Below are 18,653 nucleotides of genomic sequence, written 5' to 3' on the forward strand. Positions count from 1 at the left end.
GAGACTACGCTCTGCTTTGTAATGAAATTCATCATTCAGCCTACAGCTAAAACGTCTTGACGCAGCTGTCGACGAAGTGTTGTTCTGATGCCGATATAAATACAGTCGTCAACTGCATATTGACAATTAAAGTTTATAGAGCGTCAATAAATGACCATTTTAACCACATCATTTCGGAGCTTTCTTCATATCCCACCCCCCTTTTTTGCAATGAACTAAACATCCTGCTGAGCGGTGTCCCCTGGCTCCTTAAGCAGTGGGCACAAAATGGCGGACGCCGTAGCTGACGATGCAGTTGTCGTCAACCTGCTCGGCGGTGGTGTACTGGTGAACTGAATTCGCCTGGCGAGTTTGTTTTAGCCTTCTATCTATATTCTATGACAACCTTGGAGAACACACTGGTCTCAAGTTCGCAACATAATAATTAGCTTTTCGTGTAAAGGCTACTCGCACGTGCACTACAATGCAGAAAAGAACACATCATAACCACGTGCGCAAGCTCAATTGCTCCCGTTGCTGCTCTTGGGACAAATTCTAAGAATACTAAATTCGAATGCTTGCTTAAAGAGTAAAATGAATTTTTAGGAATCTGTGCCATCTAGGCGAGCATTTGTACCTTCCCCCGTCCTCCCGAATGGTTTAACCGTTTAACGTCTCGCTTTTTTTGTCTATCGTTTCCCCGTGTCTTGTGCGTTCGCATCGAATAATCATCAGCGCAGATACAACGGTGCATTAAATGTGGACGATGTAATAACAGATCAGAGCGCAAGAAAGGGGAGGTATAGCATGACAGCAAGTGCTTTTTTTTATGATGGAGAGTGAGTTACGTTCCTGTAGTGGACATAACTGATTCTGTGATTCTCAGCCACAAGCCTTGCTTGGAACATGATCATATTTCGGCATTTCATCAATGTGAGTGGTTTTTCATCATCATCATCCTAACTACGCCCACTGCAGGGCAAAGGCCTCTCCCATGTCTCTCCAATTAAACCTGTCCTTTGCCAGCTGCGCCCACCCTTTGCCTGCAAACTTCCTAATCTCATCCGCCCACATAACCTTCTGCCGCTCCCTGCTACGCTTACTTTTCCTTGGAATCCACTTCGTTACCCTTAAGGGCCAGCGGTTATCTTGCCATGACATGATGTCGTGCAGAGCCACGCCTTGGTCATGCTATCTTGTTTTTTAACCTCTGGGTGTGCATGCATAATTCAAGCAGTCAATGAGATGCACGTTTGGTGCAGCGGAACAGTGTCCGCTCTCTCGTACCACACATGACAGGAAGTCGTTGTACCTCATACAGTCTCTGAAAACTGTGCCATGTATCCCTTGGTATTGGCTCTGTCCACCTGTGTCTTCACACTGATCAAAGGAGGTGAAATGGTACGAAATATTTCTTGATGGAGCGTCAATCAATAAACAGCTCGGGAAACGTTGGCTGTTTCGGTGTCTTGGTCTGTGCGCACAAGCCTGCATGCTTCGTTCTCCAGAAAGTTTCTCGCCTCGGGTTGCCAAACGCAAAAACAACCTAATTATAATTAGTTTACATCCCGAGGCAATCTATTTAAAAGTGTGCTATAGCGTGTTTCCTCTGGGCGAGTGGTTTGTTTCACCCTCCCCTCCACCTCGACCCGTCCATTCCCCCTTAAATCACATCTTTCCCCTCTTTCTTAGTGCATAAGGCTATTCCCTGCGTTAAGTCATTGTCTGTCTGAAGCCGGTTTTGCGCCAGGCTGCAAACCTGCCCACCGAGTGGTGCGCAGGTGAGCAGCAGCTAGGCCTGCGCTCTGGCTTCAGTGAGGCGGAAGATCAATTAATAGTGAGAGGCTGCTTGGGAAGATCAAATTGGATCGCAACCCAACCGAAGCAGCCCAAGTTCCACTTGTGGCAGCACCTGCCATAGAAGGGCAGTGGCGCTTCGCTTGACCGCTGCACCAGTGCTAGGAAAACTATAAAAATGATCTAAGAGTGCAGAGAATGACGAATTCATGCTACCACTCCCTACCCCTCTACCACCACCACTAGACGATGTGACCTTTTCGCTGCTGTGCTCTGATTGGTTGTAGGCGTGACGTGATCAGACGTATGGATATGTGACGTCATAAGAGTGCGACGTCGTCAGACTGTCGTTCTTTGATCTCCGATGCTACCACTCAACGATGTGAACTTGTTGTTGCTGTACAGTTCTGATTGGGTGTGGGCGTGACGTCATCTGACGTATGGATGACGTCGCACTCTTATGACGTCGCATGGTCTCACTGATTAGCACAATTAATTAACCCGATTAATTACTCAATTAATGGTAAACATTAGTTACTGTAATTATTTATAGTGATAATTATGATCTGTAATTAGGTGTACTGACTTGCTAATCAATTAAGATAATTAATTACATGTTACTGACAGATCAATACTGATATACCATTTTTACATCAAGTGTCACACAAATGGGGTCATGACTGCTGATGCCATCAGATGACGTCAGCTAAGGCGACACCTTCTGCGGACACCTCCTGTGCCGGCCTAACGTAATAATGCTTTCGCATTAAAAAAGAAAAATAGTCATACGATCATACACACCATGATAGTTCTCTGAAAACCGTGTTGTTGTGAGTGCGTGCGCAAGTACTCCTTCTCGATAGGGATCACGCACATATGAGAAGCAAGCAACCCTTCAATCGATGGAGGTCGTAACCGTAAAGGACACTGAAACAGCCCAGTTTTACGACGGCGTAACATCTAAATCACGTGGTGCTCTTCGCGCCAAACTGTATGTATCAAAATTAACCAAAGGCCACGCGTTCCCGTGTTCACGTTTCATTCCGACCCGATAGTACCTGAGATAGGGAAACAAGCTACTCTTTGCTAAGTGAGCTATGTTGTTCAGACTGCAAAAACATAGAAGACGGTGAAAAAACGAAAACAGTCGACTCACACGGCGGCCAAAACTGTGAAGAGAAATGAGAATGGTGGATCGAGGGGTGGTAGCTATTCAACCCCACCACCATCAAATTATTAGGAGCAGGTATGGAGGAGCTCTGCTGTGGTCGCACCAGCTTTTTTTTTCTTATTATCTCTGGATTTACCCGCCCCGCCAGCAAAATATGCACCAAGAACGACGACGTCGTCAAAGAGCGCGGCTGCTGCAAATGGCAACATGCAAGTAGTCAACGTCTGGTTGCGGCCAATCTCCCTTGTAAGTGTGTGCCATTCTGTGAGGCACACAACAACCACAAAGCAAACCGGCATGCGGTTTCTATGTTTCATTATTTGACCTCTTGAAAACGTCAACGTTTGAACCAGAGTATAATCGGCAGTGAAAACAACGTCTAAAGCAGACAGCTGGGCTAGTTGGTGACCTTTAGATTCAATGCACATGGTAACTGCGCTAGAGACACGGACAAAGATAGCGTTCGTGGTGTCCTTCTATCTTTGTCCGTGTCTCTAGCGCAGTTACCATGTGCATTGAATCCAAAACAACGCCGCAGCCGAGGAGCAGCCGCGACTGCACCTTGAAAAGGCTGACATCTTATTTGATGAATTTACGCAAATCACTTAATTATCGCCGCGACTCTAGTACACCTGCTGAAGCGCGTGAAACGTCAAGAGGACAAATGAAGACAGACAGTTTTGCGTATGCTTTCTAATTTCCAAAATTTGCTGTCTTGACGGCAAAAATTCCGAGTTTCGTGGCCGGCCGTAGAAAACGCGCACTTTTGAAAAAATAAAATGAACGCCAAAGCAGCGCTGCTACAGACGGGACTTGCTGAGGTTAAAAAAAGAAGTGGTGTGTAGTCTAGAGGAGCGTCTTCGGATCACTTCATCGTGAGCATCTCGCACCAGATAAGATACGGACGGTCGTCTAAAGAAAAAAAAAAACGTCATGCCGCTGCGAGCATGGTCCGCATGCATCGAAGAAGCGGCGCCGGTGCATCGTCATGGCTGCCGCCTGCGCACGTGTGGCACCTCTTGTCGAAGATCGCATGGGGTTTAATTGAAGCCGGGAAGAGCGAGAGGGTGGGGGGGGGGGGGTCGTGCAAGAAAAAGATATGAAAACGCTCAGTCACTGATCGCGATAACTCGAACGACGCACACAGCGCCTTCGAGAACGTTCTGCCAGCGTCAGTAGCGCATGCGCAGGCTGTCAGCCAGGCTCAGACGACGCCATTCTGCCTTCCTCGCTGTCAGACGAGCGATGAGGGCACTTCGCTGTGCGGTGCTCCTTGCAGTGCGCTCCTTCTTGCCGTGTCTTTGTCCGCATTGACAGCTGGTTGCTGTTGTCTTCGCCATTCCCCGGAGACGCCCCGAAACCCTTACGCTCGCTAACTACTGAGGAGCGCGGGTGGAATTTTCTTCGAGCCAGGCATCCAGCAACGAAGGTGAGTGCGGCGCTAAGCCTCGTGGCGAGGGTGTCATGTGCTCGTGAAACGAGCTCTTGGCTATTCTCATTTTGCAGTGCGGTGCTTCTTGCCGTGGCTTCGTCCGTGTTGCCAGCTGGTTGCTGTCGTCTTCGCCATTCCCCGGAGACGCTCCCGAGAACCGTACGCTCGTAAACTGAGGAGCGCGGGCGGAATTTTCTTCGAGCCAGGCATCCAGCAACGAAGGTGAGTGCGGCGCTAAGCCTCGTGGCGAGGGTGTCATGTGCTCGTGATACGAGCTCTTGGCTATTCTCCTTTTGCAGTGCGGTGCTTCTTGCCGCGGCTTCGTCCGTGTTGCCAGCTGGTTGCTGTTGTCCTCGCCATTCCCCGGAGGCGCCCCGAAACATTTACGCTCGTGAACTACTGAGGAGCGCGGGCGGAATTTTCTTCGAGCCAGGCATCCAGCAACGAAGGTGAGTGCAGCGCTAAGCCTCGCGGCGAGGGTGTCATGTGCTCGTGAAACGAGCTCTTGGCTATTTTCATTTTGCAGTGCGGTGCTTCTCGCCGTGGCTGTGTGTGCGTTGCCAGCTGGCTGCTGTCATCTTCGCCATTCCCCGGAGGCGCTGCAAAACCCTTGAGCTCGGGAACTACCGAGGAGCGCCGATGGAACTTTCTTCGAGCCAGGCCTTCGGCAACGAAGGTGAGAGCGGGGCTAAGCCTCGCGGCGAGGGCGGGCTGCGTTCGTGAAACGAGTTCTTGGATATTCGTTATCAGAATACTCGCATTTTTGCAACCATTGGCACTGGCGCGTCCCCTAGCCTGAGGCGCTTTGGGACGCACTAAACCCCCAGAAAAACAAAAAAGCAGCACTGGCTAACAGTGTAGCAAAATTAACACGAGGCTTGTATATATAGGTTTCACGAAGCGCCGCCATCGGGTCCTTTTTCCGTGACGGAAGCGCAGCGGGCTAGGATTCGCGGCGCGCACACGTTCCGGCTTAGCTGACACTAGGCAGGGTAGCTCACTGCCCGCTGTCGTTTACGTGATGGAATGAGCATCCGTTCCGAGTGCCTTTGCGGCCCAGCCACCATGTCGTGTTACGGGAGAAATTGGCCTAATCTCGTTGTGTGATCCGCCGTTCAAAAGGGTACGGCCTTAAAGTCAACGCGCGAGCGTTAAGGAATAAATTGGTCTGATCTCCATGAGTGACCCGCCGTTTACAAGGGCACAGCCTTAAAGCCATCGCGCGCTTTAAGAAAGAAATTGGTTTAATCTTTTTTTGTGATCTGCCGTTCACAAGGGTACGGCCTTAAAGCCAGCGCTTTAAGAAAAAAATTGGTCTAATCTCCTTGTGTGATCCGCCATTCAAAAGGGTACGGCCTTAAAGCCATCGCGCGCGCGCAAGCTATTGCTCTTTAATTCTTGAGCGACATGTGGTTTGTGGCCGTACACGGCGCTCGGAATTCTCGCCACCCTCGTCCAGCAACTCCGAAGAACGGACGCTGCCTGCGGTCTGTGGCACATCGTGTTTCCGCTGCAGCCAAGGTCAGTGGCCAGCTTTCACTATCGTGTTCTGGCTCCGGTCTGGGCATCCGCCACTGCGGCTCGATTTCTCCGAGAAGCGGCCGCACCCTACGCTACATGGTGAGTATAGCAGGTTTATGCTGACATTGTTTTCGCTGCAAGCCGTTTTTTTCTTTCAGGTTTGCGCGCGTGTTCCAGCAAACGAACCTCATGCGTACCAGCGGAGACGCAGGGCCATTCTGCAGCTCGCTTGTGGCCTGTTGACTCGTAAGCGTCGTGCCTTTCCTCCCATGCTCCCTGATTGTGACTGCTGATTTCGCCTCCCGTGACGCCAGAGCCGCAATTCAGTTGTTTTTATTAAGGCGAAAGCTTTACTAGGCTATGTCGACAAGGTCGTGTCCGCAACAGTTGAACTTACAAGAGGTAGCGCCAAGCGAATGGTTGTAATTGAAAGAGGATGTGAGGATGCTGCGCAAAAAATAATGTCGATAGAGTGATTAAAGCCAAAAATGCCTAAAAAGTGGGCGGAGCCAGGGCAACGTGTGGCGCCAAATTTGAAAAACCAGAAGGATGGCCGGAGCCAACGCGCGGGGCCAAATTTGAAAACGAAGCGTGGCGCCAAGTTTGAAAACTCAAAATGGGCAATTGATGGAACTTGAGACAGTTGTGGCAATTTGAAAAATGGATGAATTTAATCAGTGCTTAATCGAGTAAATGTGAGAAGGGAGAAGTGAAGCAAAGAGGAAAAGAGGGGCAGAGAAACGAGGAGGCGTCAATGCTTTCACATTCCTCCAATGCGGGTTACCGCAGTGACCTCAAACGTTTTTTCGCAGATTCACGGACTTTGGCTCTGCCTTTCTCCACATGTGAGTTGGATCTGTTCGGACGCTCTTCAAGAGTATGTTTCTGAATTTTTTATGCTTGCATCCTTGTTACAGCTGTTTTTATTTTCGCAGATTCACGGACTTTGGCTCTGCCTTTCTCCACACACTACTGTACTTTACCGTACTCCACGCGGCACTTGGACCTGTTCGGACGCTCTAAGAGTATGTTTCTGAATTTTTTATGCTTGCACCCTTGTTACAGCTGTTTTTATTTTCGCAGGTTCACAGACTTTGGCCCTGCCTTTCTCCACACCCTACTGTACTTTACCGTACTCCACGCGGCACTTGGACCTGTTCGGACGCTCTAAGAGTAAGCTTCTGAATTCTTAAGGCTTACACCCTTGTTACAGCTGTTTTTATTTTCGCAGATTCACGGACTTTGGCTCTGCCTTTCTCCACACAGTACTGTACTTTACCGTGCTCCACGCGGCACTTGGACCTGTTCGGACGCTGTAAGAGTATGCTTCTGAATTTTTTATGCTTGCACCCTTGTTACAGCTGTTTTTATTTTCGCAGATTCACAGACTTTGGCCCTGCCTTTCTCCACACCCTACTGTACTTTACCGTACTCCACGCGGCACTTGGACCTGTTCGGACGCTCTAAGAGTATGTTTCTGAATTTTTTATGCTTGCACCCTTGTTACAGCTGTTTTTATTTTCGCAGATTCACGGACTTTGGCCCTGCCTTTCTCCACACCCTACTGTACTTTACCGTACTCCACGCGGCACTTGGACCTGTTCGGACGCTCTAATAGTATGTTTCTGAATTTTTTATGCTTGCACCCTTGTTACAGCTGTTTTTATTTTCGCAGATTCACGGACTTTGGCCCTGCCTTTCTCCACACCCTACTGTACTTTACCGTACTCCACGCGGCACTTGGACCTGTTCGGACGCTCTAAGAGTATGTTTCTGAATTTTTTATGCTTGCACTCTTGTTACAGCTGTTTTTATTTTCGCAGATTCACGGACTTTGGCTATGCCTCTCTCCACATGTGACTTGGACCGGTTCTGACGCTCTGAGTAAGCATCCGAATTCTGTATGTTTACACCCTTGTTACAGCTCTGTTTTATCATCGCAGATTCACAGACTTTGGCTCTGCCTTTCTCCCCACCTTACCCTACTTTACCGTATTCCACGCGGCACTTGGACCTGTTCGGACACTCGCACAGTAAGCGTTCGAGTTCTGTCCGTAGCTCTATGTTTAGATGATGAGTATGCCTGATCGATGCTTGTGTTTTTTAGTTACAAGCAGCCTGTCCAGATGTTTGCGCATTCTGCAGTCCATAACTCTCCAGTAGCTCATCCTTCTATTCCTTCCATGCCGTCTGCCTCTTCCGCTGACACTGCCCCTGCTAGTGCCCGTCGGGTCTTTCACAATGCGTGCACGACTTCCCCGCTTTCCTCGCAGGTTCTCCTTCAGAATCTACAAGAACGAGCGCACACTGGCTATCCCGTGCTGTCAGCATGGGGGAAACTTAGGCGCCATACCATCGTCGTGCATCAGTCTGCCGCTCTGCTGCTGCTGTCACCAACGCTGAACTGTCCGCAAGCCGGGTGCAGTTAGAGTAAGCGGCCGCATTTTATATGCGCTTGCATCTGCTACAGTTCCATTTTTGTCTCGCAGATGTGCGGATTCTGGCTTTTCCGTATCCTCCACAGGCGCCACTTCGTGCTGACGTGTGGGGCACACACCGCGCAAGGAAAAAAGCACGAGAGCGGGCAGATATAATCGGCTGCTATGGACCCGGGAGACCAGACTTGGGAAGCAGGTCTAGCAGAACCGGGGGCCTGCTGTCTCCTTCCTGCTCTCTCGAACGGTGGGTGCTGTGCTGGCTACTGCCAACTGCTACATGCTTGGGGATCCTGCCGGCGCCGCAGGCTCTTCGACCGTCCCTGCCCAGAGGTGGGCAAATGCCCTCATCTTTACTTTTCTTCCCTCACTTTTGAATCAATGGCCATTCCCTCACCCTCGCCCTCAATTTGAAGTTATCCGGTCCTCCCTCACCCTCACTTCTAAAAATTTGCTGGCCCTCTTTTGCCCTGACATCGTCGGCCCTTCCCCACCCTCACTAACAGTCGTTTTAAAACTCGAGTTATATTTTCTAGTTGGGAACTTCTGTGATATTACGGAGTAATGAATAGGCAAGACAAACCCTCAAGGCACTATATGGTAGGTGAGGCTAGACGCTTATATTTATGTGCGCGTACGTGTGTGAGTTCTTTGAGCTAATGCGTGAGGCAAAACCTAAACAGTTATCAGTCCTAAAATATCACTGTGCTTTACTTCTGGAACGCACTGCATGCATGCATGTGCCCTGCGATTGTAACATTTCATTGTTGTCTATATGGACTGCTAAAATGAGTCAGCGCGTTGTCTGTGTAAAAAAGCTTAACGTGCGCAAAGAATATTTAGACAATTCTGTAGCGTTTACTACGACCATTACAATGTGCTAAGAGCAGAACAGACTCAGAACAAGGAAAGTTTGTTGGTCACTTAACATTACCAGCCAGTTCTTTGAAACATCACTGACCTGAAATCTGACCTCATTCCGATATAGCACGCTTAGAAATTTCGAATTCAACGGCCTTACTAGGTATAATCTCTACGTGTTTTACTCTACACTCTGATCATCCGACAGACTCGGGGCTGATGATGCAAATGTTGACTGTGGTACCACATGTAGTTCCCGTGGGACCGGCGGCCACTCGCACGGCCCGGCCAGTGCCCCCTTGTTAGCCCACTATATACAGGGTGTTTCACCTAAGACTTCACAATTTTTTAACAATAGGCTGTTTTAGCTAGAACAGCGCTTTTTTTCGGCATAGCATTGTCAGCGGTGTAGACATAGCGTCGACAGAGAAGATGTGCGACACCCGCGTTTCGTGTTCGCCTCGTGTACCTCCATACTGCACAAACTACGTCTTCCCCGGGAATCTCCGCGTTAAGAAGTAACGCTTAAAACAATAATTTATAACTGGCTGCAGAGACAAAAAAACGTTAGCCTGGAGTACGGTTCGGGCCACCACCGTCGCCCTCAGGTAGTGCATCTTGCCCTCCCTCGCCGTCACCGCATGTCTTAATTCCCTCCTTCGCCCTCACCTCACCATGTCTTCCCTCTCTCACCCTGTCCTTGCGAATTTTCATGCGCCCATCCTCCCTCACCCTCACCTCACCGAGTAAAATTCTCATGAGGTGAGGGTGAGCACGCCCTCGTGAGGATGCCCATCTCTGCCTGCCTTCCCGTTTGCAGGGCCTGCTGCTGGTCAAGGTGTCTCCTCCGCCATACCCGGGTGACCGGACCTGGGCAGTAGTCTCCTTCATGGCGCAACCAGGCTTCGGAAGTGCCTTAACCTCTGCTGCAGTGGTTCCGCACCCGGCATTCTGACTACCATTGCGAGGTCAGGCCTGCGGCAGTGCTTGGCCCCGCCGCGCCTACATCATCGGACAGCAGCAGCTACTACCGAGTGAACCACACATAGGTCGTTTGCAACGCTGTCCACTCCGATCCCTCAACTGCACCTCGCTCCCACTGCTGGACTGACCGCCACAGACCGGTGAACTCTCCTCATGCTGGCTCATTTGTAGTTTGTTACGTTTTCCCTCTTCCTAGTAGTGTTCCTATATCCGCCATTTTTATCGCAACGTTTTTTTTTTCTTTTGCTATGTGGCTCAGTCTGGTATGGTTTACTTGATCCTCCGGTGTCATGCCTCTGAGGAAATCACGAACCTGCCCTTGGGGAGTTTTTCTCCTCACAATCTGTCGCCGCACTTCTCGGTCACTATTTATCTTTCCCAAGTGGCTTGTTTGCTTTGCTGTACTGTGACATATATGGTCCTTCCGCTAAATGTGGCAGATTCTTTGCTCGTTAGTCGTGGTAGAACACCATCATTCACATATTCTCTTCCAGTTGCTTGTCAACGTTGACTGCAACTTTTGGCTGCAACAGTTCTGTCGTTGTGAATGTAGTCCGCGTGCTCCTGCCGAGCTGGACAAGACTTGCTTTCAAATAATGTAGCAACGTGTTCTTTAAGTCAAGTAATGCCATTTATGGATCACTGTTGCTCTCAAGTGCCTTCTTTGGTTGCATGTACCCCTTCTCTTGTCAGAATGTGAACTAGAACTGTCTTGCTTCAGCAGTTGAGTTCAGTTTTCTCTGTTGAGATGCACACTAATCTGCTGGCATCTATCTCTGTAGCACGTTCTCGACCTTCTCGTCACGATCGCAGTGAGCTTCATGATCGGCCTTTCCAACATTGAAAACCAGCGCACCATCCAGGTCATAAAATTCTGACTGTAGTTTCTTTTGAAAATTACACTGCTGACAGTGAGTCCAAAGGGGAGGCGCAGCCAGCGGTAACATTCCATTGCTGCGCCAACATGGTAAGGCGATTGGACTCATCTAAAACAGTCAGTAGCCATCACGCAGGTATAGTTTTCAGAAGATCCTTGCTTTTGCGACTTCGGGAAAGATGTCTTCGAGGATTGTCAGTGAGTGCCGTTCATGCTCCAATGCATCGTTGAGCGCGCGAGAATCAATGCAGCGCCTCACTTCTCCGTTCTTCTTCGTTGCCACAACCATGAGGCTAACACCCGGCGTTGGTTCAGTGACACTTCAGTGTGCAGTTTCACGCTTACAGGCGCATGGCAGCCAACCAGTCGCTGTTTTCAAACATAAGGCCGGCTTAGTCACAAGGTGGAAAAATCCGGGTAGACCACCTCATGTTGGGCCAGCGACCTCTGGGTACTTCAAAATGTGGCCTATCGCATCACAAGCACTCGATTCATGATGTTGGCATCGAGGTTGTAGTCAAATTCAACTGCCAACAATTCAGCAACGAACATCAGCAACATGCTTGTGTCCATTGGCGACTGCTTTATTCATTCTCGCCTTACGAAGTGGGACAAATCAGAAGCCATTCCACATGCGCGGGTTCGTCGTTTGCTCGCCCTGCCCTGATGTAACAAACTTCAGAATCCCATTATCGGCAGCACCACTGCGAACTTGGAACTTCAATTTTCTTCCGTTGGCGTGCAACATTACGAACGAGTTTGCTTTGCAGTCTCTCACTTGAGTGCCTCAACAATGTTTTCATGCTCGATGCTTGTGACGGGGTCACAACCTTTGCCCATTGTTGCAAAAATAGTTCTTCTTGCACTTGTTGCATGTTCGATTTCAGGCAGTTCAGGCGTTTTTTGCACGCTCATGGTTACCTCTACAGTACCAAAACTGTGTTGCTGGCTGTATGGTATTGCGCTTTGCTTCCTCTGCATCACTGAACGGTTGACAGCGGCGATTGCTTTTCATTGCGTGAACATCTTCGGTCGCTGCTGAACAAAGTTTTTAACGCTTTCATTTGTTGCTTCCTATATTCGTGCACCAGGCCTACTCTTACGATCTTTTTGAGCATTAGCAACATGCTTTTGTTCCATGGCCACTGTTGCCTTCACTTTTGCCTTGCCGAGTGGGACAATGCAGCCATTCCATGTGCAGAGGCTTGTCGATCGTCTCTGTCCTGACCCCAGACTTCTTCGGAAACATTCACAGCTGCAGCACTGTAAACTTGGAATTTTACTTTTTTTCCCTGACATGAAAGGTTGTGAACGAGTTTGCTCTGCTTTATGCTTCTGACTGCTTTGCACATTGTTGCAAAATAGTTCCACTCATACCATGTTCGATTCCAGGCAATACATGTGTTTCTCGCACACTCATGACTGCCTTCGCAGTACCTGCGTCTCTGCAATGATTACTTCAAGGTCTTGCATTCTGCTTTCTCTGCGCCACTGAATGGGTGACGGTGGCGATTGCGTTTCGTTTACCGCTTTGTAGGTTCTTGGACCAGGCGTTGCGCTTACGACTCACTCTAGCATCAACATGCCTGGGTCCATTAGCCATTGTTGCAATCATTCTTGCGTTCCAAAGTGGGACAACAATGGATCCTTTCCACATGCGCAGGGTCGTCGTTCTCTGCTCAGTCCGTCCTCTCGTCGCAAACTTCTTCGGGAACGCATTCACCGCAGCTATGCTGTCCTTGAAATTCCATTTTCCACTGATATGCAAGGTTGCGAACAAGTGTGCTTTGTCGTCTCGCATCACGAGCACATCGAGTTTTTCATGCCCGATTTGCGACGCCTCTCGTGCCTTATTGCACACTGTTCCAAGATAGTTCTGCTTCTTGCTCTTATTGCTGCGTTTCGTGGCAGGACGGGCGTTTCTTGCACGCTCGCGATTGCATTCTCAGTACCCACGGCTCTGGACTGCTTGCTTCACGGTCTTGTGCTTTGCCTTCGCTGTGTCAGTGAACGGGTGACAGCGGCGATTTTCTTTTGTGTGAACATCTTTGGCTGCTGTTGAACATTCTTTGATGTTTTGATTTGCTGCTTTGAAGATTCATGCACCAGGCACACTCTGACGAACTTCTCAAGGATCAATAACCTGCTTTTGTCCATTGGCCACTTTTGCATTCATTCCTGCCTTTGCCAAGTGGGGCATAAATGCAGCCATTTCACATGCAAAGGCTTGTCTCGATCAGATGTGACGTCACAAACTTCATTCTAATCATATTCACAGCACCAAGACAACTGTGAATGACTTTTCTTCAGTATAGATGAAAAGACTGCGAACAAGTTTACTTTGCTTGACTCCTGGGACGCGGTATCGCTTTTTTGTGCACTGTTTCCACATGGTTCCACTTGTTGCTCTCCTTGATTGTTTTATTCCAGGCAATGCAGCCGTTTGTTGCACGCTCATGATTTCCTCCATAGTACCTACAGCTTCATACTGCTTGCTTCACGGTCTTGTGCTTTGCCTTCGCTGTGTCAGTGATCGGATGACAGCGGCGATTTTCTTTCATCGCGTGAACATCTTCGGCTGCTGTTGAACATTCTTTGATGTTTTGATTTGCTGCCTTGAAGATTCATGCACCAGGCAGACTCTGACGAACTTCTCAAGGATCAGTAACCTGCTATTGTTCATTGGCCACTTTCACATTAATTCTTGCCTTGCAAAGTGGGGCATAAATGCAGCCATTTCACATGCACAGGCTTGCTTCAATGAGATGTGACGTCACAAACTTCATTCGAATCATTCACGGCACCAAGACAACTATGAATGACGTTTCTTCAGTATGGATGAAAAGACTGTGAACAAGTTTCTTTTCTCGACTCATGGGACGTGGTATCGCTTTTTTGTGCATTGTTTCCACATGGTTCCAGTTTTTGCTCTCCTTGATTGCTTCATTCCAGGCTATACAGCCGTTTGTTGCCCACTCATGATTTACTCCACAGTACCTACAGCTTCATACTGCTTACTTCACGGTATTGTTTTGCCTCCTCTGCATCGCTGAATGGGTGACGGTGGCGATTGCCTTTCAGGGCGTGAACATCATCGGCCGCTGTTGAGCATTTTCAACGCTTTTATTTGCTGATTTGCCGATTCATGCGCCAGGCATACTCACCTCCTCTTTGAGCGAGATCATGCTTGTGTGCATTGGCGAGTGTTGCATTCAATCTTGCCTTATCAAGTGGGGCAACAAGATAGCCATTCCACAAGTGCGGTTTTGTCGTTTGCTCGCGCTGTCCTGATGTAGTAAACTTCTTCGGAATCGCATTATCGGCAGCACCAACGTCAACATGGAATTTCAATTTTCTTCAGTTGACATGCCCCATTGCGAACGAGTTTGCTTTGCAGTCTTTTGCAGTCTCTCACCACGAGTATCTCAAGAATGATCTCATACTCGATGCTTGCGATGGGGTCGCTGCATTTGCACACTTGAGCAGAATAGTTCTTCTGGCTCTTATTCCATATTAGTTTCAGGGCGGGACGGGCGTTTCTTGCACGCTCGTGATTGCATTCTCAATACGCACAGCTCTGCACTGCTTGCTTTTATGGTCTTGTGCTTTGCCTTCACTGCGTCAGTGAACGAGTGACAGCAGCGATTTTTTCATCGTGTGAACATCTTTGGCTGGTGAGGAACATTATTTGAACGCTTTGATTTGCTGCTTTGAAGACTCATGCACCAGACACACTCTGACGAACTACCTGCTTTTGTCCATTCGCCACTGTTGCATTCATTCTTGCCTTTGCCAAGTGGGGCATAAATGCAGCCATTTCACATGCACGGGCTCGTCGTTATCTCGATCAGATCTGAAGTCACAAACTTATTTCAAATCATATTCACGGCACCAACATCAACTTTGAATTTCACTTTTCTTCGTTTGCATGCAAGGTTGTGAGTTTGCTTTGCTCGACGCTTGGGACGTGAAATCGCTGCTTCTGTGCACTGTTGAAAAATGGTCGCACTTCTTTCATTACATATTTCATTCCAGGCAATTCAAGCGTTCCTTCCACGCTCATGATTGCCTCCATAATATCTACAGCTCCATACGGCGGCGACTTCTTTCCAGTGTGTGAACATCTTCATCCGCTGTTGAACATTCTTTGAACGCTTTCATTTGCTGCTTTGCAGTGTCATGAACCAGGCATACTCCCTGACCTCAGCCTCAGACTTGTTTCGGGCTATGAGGAATGCCGTAGCGGAGGGCTACGGATAATTTTGACCACCTGGATTCTTCAGTGTGCACTGACATCGGACAGTACACGGGCCTTTAGCATTTCGCTTTCAAAGATATGCGCCCGACCGCGGCGGTCGCATTTCGATGGAGGCGAAAGTCTAGAAGATTGTGTACTGTGCGACGTCAGTGCACGTTAAAGAACCGCAGGTTGCCGAAATGAACCGGAGCCCTCCACTACAGCGTACCTCGTAGCCTGAGTCGCTATGGGACGTACTCCGTAATTAAACTGAACCATATCAGTACCTTTTCGAGCAACATACTTGTGTCCATTGGCCACTGTTGCATTCGCTGTTCTCTAGCCAAGTGGAGCAACGCAGTCATTCCACATGTGCAACATATTCACGGCAGCACTGCTTTAAACTTTGAATTTTACTTTTTTTTTCGCTGACATGCAAAGTTGTGAACGCGTTTGCTTTGTTTGACGCTTCGGACAGCTTTGCACACTGTTGCAAAATAGTTCCATTCACACCATGTTTGATTCCAGGCAATACAGGAGTTTCCCGCACCCTCATGAAGGAGTTTCCCGCACCCTCATGACTGCATTCGCAGAGCCTGCGTCTTGTTTCATTGTCTTGTGCTTTGCCTTCTGTGCGCTACTGAACGGGCGATGGCGGCGATTGCCTTTCAATTGCTGCTTCGTGGATTCATGCACGAGGCATATACTCACGACTAGCTCCAGCATCAACAACATGCCTGCGTCCCTGATCACTTTCAATTGTTGCAATCATTCTTGCGTTCCCAAAAGGGACAACAATGGATCCCTTCCACATTCGTACGGTAGCTGTTGTCGTCTGCTTGATCCGTCCTTCTGTCGCCAACTTCATCAGGATCACAATCATGGCAGCACTGCTGTCAGGCTGCAGTTTGAATTTTCTTCCGTTGAAAAGCAAGGTTGCGAACGAATTTGTTTTGCTTGACACTTGGGACCGTATCGCTGGTTTTGCAAGCTATTTCAAAATAGTCCCACTCATACCATGTTTGATTCCAGGCAATACGGGCATTCCTTTGACGCTCATGACTGCCTCTGCAGTACTTGAAGCCATGCAGTACTTGTTTCATAATGTTGTTCTTTGCCTCTGCTCCACTGAACAAGTGACGGCGGCGATTCGCTTTCATTTGCCGCTTTGTGGAGTCACGCACCAGGCCTGTTCTCACGATTTCCTCCAGCATCAACAACATGCCTGTGTAAATTATCCATGGTTGCAACCATCCTTGAATTCCAAAGAGGGGCAACAATGGATCCATTCCACATTCTTACGGTCGTTGTTTCCATCTGCTTGATCCGTCCTTCCGTCGCCAACTTCATCAGGATCACAATCATGGCAGCACTACTGTCAGGCTGCAGTTTGACATTTCTTCCGTTGACAATCAAGGTTGTGAACGAGTTGGCTTTGCTTGACGCTTGGAAGAGTATCGCTGGTTTTGCAGACTGTTTCAAAATAGTCCCACACATACGATGTTTGATTCCAGGCAATACAGGCGTTCCTTTGACGCTCATGACCGCCTCAGCAGTACCCGGAGCTATGCAATACTTGTTTCATATTTTTATTTGCCTCTGCTCCACTGAACGGGTAACGGCGGGGATTCGCTTTCATTTGCCGCTTTGTGGAGTCACGCACCAGCCTAGCTCTCACGATTTCCTCCAGCGTCAACAACATGCCTGAGCCTATTATCCATTATCCATGGCTGCAATCATTCTTGCGTTCCCAACAGGGGAACTATGGATCCCTTCCTCATTCGCACGGTCATTGTTTTCGTCGGCTTGATCAGTACTTCCGTCGCCAGCTTCTTCAGGATCACAATCATGGCAGCACTTGCGTCAGGCTGTAGGTTGACTTTTCTTCCGTTGACAACCAAGGTTGTGAAGGAATTTGCTTTGATTGACTCTTGGGACCACAACGCTGGTTTTGCAGACTGTTTCAAAATTGTCCCACTCATACCATGTTTGATTCCAGGCAATACGGGCGTTCCTTTGACGCTCATGACTGCCTCTGCAGTACTTGTTTCATAATCTTGTTCTTGCCTCTGCTCCACTGAACGGGTGACGACGGCGATTCGCTTTCATTTGCCGCTTTGTGGAGTCGCACTCCAGGCCTGCTCTCATGGTTTCCTCCAGCATCAGCAACGTGCCTGTGTCCATTATCCATTATCAATGGTTCCAATCATTCTTGCGTTCCCAAGAGGGGCAACAGTGGATCCCTTCCACATTCGCACAGTCGTTGTTTTCGTTGGCTTGATCAGTCCTTCCGTCGCCAACTTCATCAGGATCATAATCATGGCAGCATTGCTGTCAGGCTGCAGTTTGAATTTTCTTCCGTTGACAAGCAAGGTTGTGAACGAATTTGCTTTGATTGGCACTTGGGACCGTATCGCTGGTTTTGCAGGCTGTTTCAAAATAGTCCCACTCATACCATGTTTGATTCCAGGCAATACGGGCATTCCTTTGAAGCTAATGACTGCCTCTGCAGTACTTGAAGCCATGCAGTAGATGTTTCATAATCTTGTTCTTTGCCTCTGCTCCACTGAACGGGTGACAGCGGCTTTTCGCTTTCATTTTCCACTTTTTGGAGTCACGCACCAGGCCTGCTCATGATTTCCTCCAGCATCAACAACACGCCTGTGTCCGTTATCCATTATCAATGGTTCCAATCATTCTTGCGTTTCCAAAAGGGGCTACAGTGAATCCCTTCCTCATTCGCACAGTAGTTGTTTTCGTCGACTTGATCAGTCCTTCCGTCGCCAACTTCATCAGGATCACTATCATGGCAGCATTGCTGTCAGGCTGCAGTTTGAATTTTCTTCCATTGACAAGCAAGGTTGTGAACGAATTTGCTTTGATTGACACTTGTGGCCGTATCACTGGTTTTGCAGACTCTTTCAAAATAGTCCCACTCATACGATGTTTCATTCCAGGCAATACAGGCGTTCCTTTGACGCTCAAGACTGCCTCAGTTGAACGTGCAGCTGTGCCATACTTGTTCCATAATCTTGATCTTTGCCTCTGCTCCACTGAACGGGCGATTCGCTTTCATTTGCCGCTTTGTGGAGTCACACGCCAGCCCTGCTCTCACGATTTCCTCCAGCATCAACATGCCTGCGCCTATTATCCATTATCCATGGCTGCAATAATTCTTGCGTTCCCAAGAGGGGAAACTATGGATCCCTTCCTCATTCGCACGGTCGTTGCCTTCGTCGGCTTGATCAGTACTTCCTTCGCCAGCTTCTTCAGGATCACAATCATGGCAGCACTTGCGTCAGGCTGTAGTTTGACATTTCTTCCGTTAACAAGCAAGGTTGTGAACGAATTTACTTTGG

At 48.7% G+C, this 18,653-nt stretch overlaps 1 protein-coding gene and 1 long non-coding RNA gene across 2 annotated transcripts; both read left to right on the forward strand.

The window, feature by feature from the left end:
- The first annotated feature begins 6,388 nt into the window (after positions 1-6,388).
- LOC144102246 (uncharacterized) lies at positions 6,389-7,784 on the forward strand. The gene is made up of 8 exons (XM_077635552.1): positions 6,389-6,419; positions 6,836-6,925; positions 6,984-7,073; positions 7,132-7,215; positions 7,280-7,369; positions 7,428-7,517; positions 7,576-7,665; positions 7,724-7,784. Exons 1-8 carry the CDS (start codon positions 6,389-6,391, stop codon positions 7,774-7,776), a joined length of 618 nt encoding a protein of 205 aa, XP_077491678.1. The 3' UTR covers positions 7,777-7,784.
- Positions 7,785-8,389: 605 nt separating this feature from the next.
- On the forward strand, positions 8,390-10,833 carry LOC144101215 (uncharacterized). The gene is made up of 2 exons (XR_013307958.1): positions 8,390-8,668; positions 10,017-10,833. It is a non-coding gene; the product is annotated as an uncharacterized LOC144101215 (long non-coding RNA).
- Positions 10,834-18,653: the final 7,820 nt, after the last annotated feature.

This window comes from Amblyomma americanum, chromosome 8 (assembly GCF_052857255.1).
Source record: "Amblyomma americanum isolate KBUSLIRL-KWMA chromosome 8, ASM5285725v1, whole genome shotgun sequence".
NCBI lineage: Eukaryota > Metazoa > Arthropoda > Arachnida > Ixodida > Ixodidae > Amblyomma > Amblyomma americanum.